The sequence below is a fragment of the Clupea harengus genome, unplaced genomic scaffold (genome assembly GCF_900700415.2).
Source record: "Clupea harengus unplaced genomic scaffold, Ch_v2.0.2, whole genome shotgun sequence".
Taxonomy (NCBI): Eukaryota; Metazoa; Chordata; class Actinopteri; order Clupeiformes; family Clupeidae; genus Clupea; species Clupea harengus.
In genome coordinates, this window is record NW_024880673.1 from 1 (window position 1) to 5,913 (window position 5,913).

General features: G+C 44.6%; 1 protein-coding gene across 1 annotated transcript; it reads right to left on the minus strand.

The window, feature by feature from the left end:
- Positions 1-262: 262 nt before the first annotated feature.
- Positions 263-5,001, minus strand: LOC122132542 (protein mono-ADP-ribosyltransferase PARP12-like). The gene is made up of 5 exons (XM_042707224.1): positions 4,899-5,001; positions 4,653-4,789; positions 1,299-1,650; positions 834-884; positions 263-456 (listed from the first exon to the last, which is right to left on the minus strand). The coding sequence occupies exons 1-5, from the start codon at positions 4,918-4,920 to the stop codon at positions 263-265; spliced, it is 756 nt and encodes a 251-aa protein (XP_042563158.1). The 5' UTR covers positions 4,921-5,001.
- Positions 5,002-5,913: the final 912 nt, after the last annotated feature.

Here is a 5,913-nt window from a genome sequence, read left to right on the forward strand (position 1 = left end):
ACCCAAAAGGTCCACTTGACGTTCGAACTATGCACAAAAGGTGATGTGGCCTTATTTGTGTGAAAGGTGACACTTTTTTTGTGGTTTAAACTTGGGCATAAAAGGTGTGAAGCCAGGCGGAGGCACTGATGTAAGTGTTCATTAGTGAGTGTGCTCCTGTATTTGTTTTTCACCATATTCATGGTTGAAAAGGCAGACTCACAACAGTATGTCCGCGGTCCGCCTATTGAGTACCCCTGCTATAAACTCATCACCAAATAGGTTAGATAGCCCCCACACACTGGTTTAAATCCATACAACACATCATGAGGCTGGACCTCAAAGCGATGAAGCTAGCGCAGCTTGGGTTACAAAAGTCCCTCTCGATGTCTTCACTGATCGGAAAGTCGTTCCAGGTTTCTCCAGCCTTAAATTGCCACTGGTAGGGCATTTTGGAGTGTACTCTCCAACACCTGTCTGCAACACAAAGGGTTCATGTCATGATAATGCAGCAGTTGGGTTGTTGTGTGTTATCTTGGGTGACCAGACGACTGTGGAAACATTATGGTGAGCTCTACCAACAATCATCAACTATCAATAGTCTGACCCCAGTTGCCCGGTGATCAAGAAAAAACGAATAATGTGAAAACAATGTTATATATACACAAGCTGAACTGTACTTAAAAAGAGCAATCTATTTACATTATCAATGCATACATTGGATCCACTGGATGTCTGCTTGGATATCTGTATTCTTTCAACCAAACCTAGTCCTACAACAAGTTGTACGTAAAGACTGATACATTTGGCCACATATGTTTACACTCAAATAGAAGTCAACACAAAGAACTTACTGCCTTGTTTGCAATCAGCTCTGATGAAGAACAGGCAGATTTCACTTATCACTGTGAAAAAAAGAGCTACAGTCAGACATTGGAAGCTGTGAGACTCAAAAACAAACATCATCTAAAAAAAACATAGTGCTTTAAATATAATGTTTGTATTAAAAAAATAGGTTACTTTAATTTTATGTTGTAAACGTAGCAATGAAAGCAGGCCACAGTTCACAAGGCAAGATAAGTGGCAAGTTGGTATACCCTTCTCCTTGGAACTTTCCCAACTGGTTAATACATCTCCACCACACTGATATTGTTGTTGTTGTTGTTGTTGATTACAGAGAAGAAAAGTCTAAAAGATCTTTTTTTTTCACAGACCATCTTACTAAAATTGTTATACATCAAATATATCCTGCTTACAGTAGCAGTATATAGCTTTGAGTCTGTGTGTCACGAAATCCGGGGTCAGATCAAAGCAGTTACCTGGCCGTGCTGGACTGCTTTCGTCTTTAGCCACACCACTGCTAGTGGTGGCGCCTCCTCTTTTACCCCTTCTGCCACTTCTGTTCTTGGCCCCAGCATTGGACTTCAGAGTGCCCCTGAGCACCAAGATGTTCCGGTAGACGGAGAGCATGGATCCCACCATTCCGCTGGGCACACCCCTCCCCCGCAGGGTCCTCATCGGGTGGGGCTCGAAGAAGTCATGTGACCGGCCGCAGTCGCCGGAGTCGCAGGTGCCTTGGATGTAGCCCTCGCAGATGTGAAGCCTCGTGCAGTTATCCTTGTCATCACATCGGCCATAGTCACCCTCACCATGGTTGTATCTGCTACAAAGCTTTTAAAGGGAAATCACACCACATATAGGGAATAGGGGTGGGCGATATGGCAAAAATCTTCTATCACGGTATTTGTAATTTTATATCACGGTTACGGTATATATCACGGTTTATTATACGTAGGGTGACCAGATTTGAGTTTGTGAAAAAGAGGACACTTCAGCGGTGGGGAAATGTGTCGACAGACATAGGCTATACAGTTTGATCATTTATTTATTGACCCTTAAGAACACTAAGGTGCAGAAACAATACTGCCTCAATAGGCAATAATGATGAGAAAAACATTTGTTTATATGGCCACATATTAAAATAAGAAAATTAAGAAGTTGGCCATTACACATAGACGCCCTATTGACCGCTTCAGCCCGTTGCTGCGACGTGCTAACGCTAACTTTAGCGTTTACATTTCTCAATCGATTTCACTGAGTCGTTTTTATATTCAAGGGTTTATGATCTACGTGGAGTACCAAAAAAAGTTTTGTCTCCATGTTACTTAGAATCTCGATAGTAAGGCTATGATAATCGCTGCTAGACGCTCACTGTTCTTGTGCTCCCACAGCTCCTTTACTTTGAAATACTGAAAATAAATCTAAACTATCGAAATAGTGCATCTTTAACTACTAATATTTGACCATCATTGAGAATAATGCAACAGAATCCGCAAAGAAATGGCTACACTAGACACTTTTCAGTCCATATTTTTCAGTAGATTGAATCTTTCCCAACAGTCGAGGATTACTCAACAAGTAAGCATGACAGTCCTCGCAGGTCATGTGCTTAAAAATGTATCAGAGACGCTTTGCAGCGCCGTTTCGGACAGCGCGTCTTCATGGACGATGCACGGGAGAAGCTGACAAACCGCTACAGAAAGGAAGGAGAGAGCCTGGGGGCATTCGACGCTGACCTGAGATTCTACACGCGAAGAGGATACTCAACCTTTGCGGATGCAGAACAGGAGGAGCTCACACTGCAGGCGTTTGTGCGAGGCCTGCGCCCAGAACGGCTCAGAGAGCACATCCGCCTGAACTTTCCCGCTCCCTGGCTACAGCGCTGGACGAAGCAGAGTGCGTGGAACATGTCCTGTGCGTCACCAGACATCAAGTACGACAGGTGGACATGGCCGTGGAGACCGGCGAGGACGAAGTGGTGGAAACACGACAAGCAGCGGTGACCTACGCACGGCGATACCCCAGGCGAAGCCCCGGACAACAGAGGTGGCGAGATGACGGCTGCTACCGGTGCGGGGAGCCTGGTCATGTGGCCCGCCAATGCTTGCCCGTCCGCACCACGGATCGCACCTCAACAGCCGGCGTTAAACCAGTAGAGGGTGGCCCAATGGGAGGATCGCCACCCTCGTCTGTCACCCCCTCCCCTGATCAACAGAGACTGGAACGTATTGGCCAAGCACATGGACTGCGACATTGATGGTGTGCCCGTGCGGGCGTTGGTGGACAAGGGGTCCACCATTTCAATCATCCGACCGGGTGTTCTACCCAACACCGACCAGTCAACCCCACCGGGCTGGGTAGCCACAAAGACACGCATCGCGACAGTGACTAGAGAACAAGCGTTTATGAAAGCACACCCGCTGCCTTGATGTTCGGCCACGAGCTCCGGACGACCGTGGATCTGGGGTTCGGATCACCCCCGGAGCCAGCAGTCGAGGGCGCGCCAGGACTGAGCTACTACTACGGGCTGCAGGATCAGCTCCGGAAAGCGCATGAACTCAACCGTGAGGCTCTGCACACGGCGGGTGCACGACACAAGCGTGCCTATGACAACCGCTCTACTGGACATAACTTTGCCACTGGTGACCAAGTATGGGTTTACTCCCCGCAGCGGAAAAGAGGTATGTGTCCTAAGTTGTCTAGCCATGTGTTGTTTTAGATAAATTGTCAGATGTTGTGTACCGTGTGCAGCTAACAGGGCGTAGAAGAACTGTAGTCCTCCACCGTGACCGCCTAGCACCCTACCGGCCTTTAGCTCGCCTCAGTGGGGAAATAGAGACTGTGGGGGAATCGTCCACTGGGACTATAACATCTCCGCCTGCAACGAGGACGCCATCGAACCACTCAGGGCGTGCCTGCAGGCCTTTGTAATGCAGGCTGGGATTTATGAGGACATGTAACCCGCCTGGAGGGGGCTATGTAGTGTAGCTCGGACTCTGCTACGCGGACTGTTATTACTGTTGAACCGCAGTGTATTGTGGGGGAACTACACTGCGACTGTTGTCTGACCTGTAGGAATATGTGTGTGTTATATTCCCTTGTTATGTGTGTGGTGTATGTACAAACCTTCCTGCTCTGTTGTAATGTGGTTTATACATATAACTTGAAGTGCCCACCGTGTTCATGTTGTACAGATGCCGTGATTATAATCTACTGTATTTACTGTAAATTGATGTATGTGTATTGCTTGAGTATTCGAGAGCAGTAAAGTGTTGAGAGCCAATCAACGACTTGACCTGATTCTTGCTTTCGTCAAAATACTGTCATACCACCCAGCCCTAATAGGGAAAATAAGTGAATGCAAAAAGCCCAGGCATATATTGACCAGGCCCCACATATTCAGTCAGTCAGACAGACAGACAGACACTTTATTAATCCCAAAGGAATTTTTTGTAAAAAAAAAAAGAGAAAAGAGCTAACTCTAACTCCACCTCTATCTTCATAGATAATCAGTGGCAGGTTTTCGTTAAATCAAAACATGACAATACAACTGCTCGGTCACTCATGGCCTAATGTCTATTCAATAGACTCTATTGCACTTTGAACATGGCAACATTTATAGTCATTTTTCTACCAGTTTTTCTTGATTCACTATTCTTATACAAAACTAATGATATAAAACTATATAAAAACCGTTTAACTGCCCCACTATTAGGCTAAGCTGTTATCTGGACAGACATTCAACGCCTCTATCGAGAAGAAACAAGGCCATGCTACCAGCAATTCCTATAGTGAAATTGAACTGAAAGTATAATTTGATCAGAAACACTTACCGGTGGAAGCAGGGAATGTGGGCTGTCATTCTGCAAAAGTAACTGTCTGATCTCTGCCTTGCTAAGCTTCTGTAGTTGATGTTCTGAGAGAACTTTGCGTTGTGTTCCGACTTTATATGTGCCCGTAACCACAGCGTCTGCGTACATGATAAAATATGTAGACGTATTTGTTTTTCAATTTTTTGAGAGCCTCAGTGTATGTGAAGATTTTTAATTTAAAATGTGATAAATGTGATACAACGTTACCTTCCCCATGTACATTGTCCATGTAGATAAAATTTACAAAGATGAAGATTTTTACAGCCAGTGCAGTCTCTCACGTTGCAGAGTCTGACCTTTGTTTTGGCGAGTACTTTGTTTGACGCCACTGTTCTCCGTCAGGGAGAATAACTGTTCTATTTTCGATGAGTGAATCAAATTCAAAGCAGTTTATATCTGGAAAGCCGGAAGCTAATTCAAGGAGTCTCTCATAACCTATCGTCCCTCCGTTACCGCAAATGATTTTCAAGATATTCGCTTCCGACATGTTTTAGAAAGACTAGGAATACACTCACGGGCAACAGTCGGCAAAGCCTTTATGAGAAAACTTCCTTGTTGGCGGTTGGGAACACTCAGTGACGAAAGGGAAAACGAAACTTATGCACTCAGCTGTTGCCAAGGCGCATTATAAACCCTCTGTTAAAAATAAGTGTGGGGGTAGTATAGATATGGTAGTTGGTGCACAAATTATCCTCAATTAATCCTCTGTCTGATTTTTGACATTGAAGCGAAAAAAGGCAACCCCGCTCTACAACCTGGTATGAGTTCATGAGGTGGCACAGCGATCCTCGTCATACAAAAGTCCTCATGTCTCTGGGTCATGATGGGTTTGCTGCAGTGAAATAAGATGATACAATTTGGAAGTAGGACGTGAAATATCAAAATACATTACTTATTTGATTCACCAATACTCAAGTTTACTGTTGGCTTTAACTTAGGGTGACCAGATTTCCCAGACCTAAAACCGGGACACTTTTGCGCGCGACCGTAATGATTCCTGATGATTCATGGGATATTAAGGAATGCAGTAATACATAAATCATTAATGACATAATGCATAATAATACATATACTACATCAATTAATTAATGATACCTGTATCCTGTACCTTTAGCGTAAAGTGTTACCAGTGTTATTCCAAACAACACACACTCCCTTATTGGAAACATTCATTCCGTATATTTGTTAGAGGAGTGAATTTTGGTTAAGTATCATTTTATTG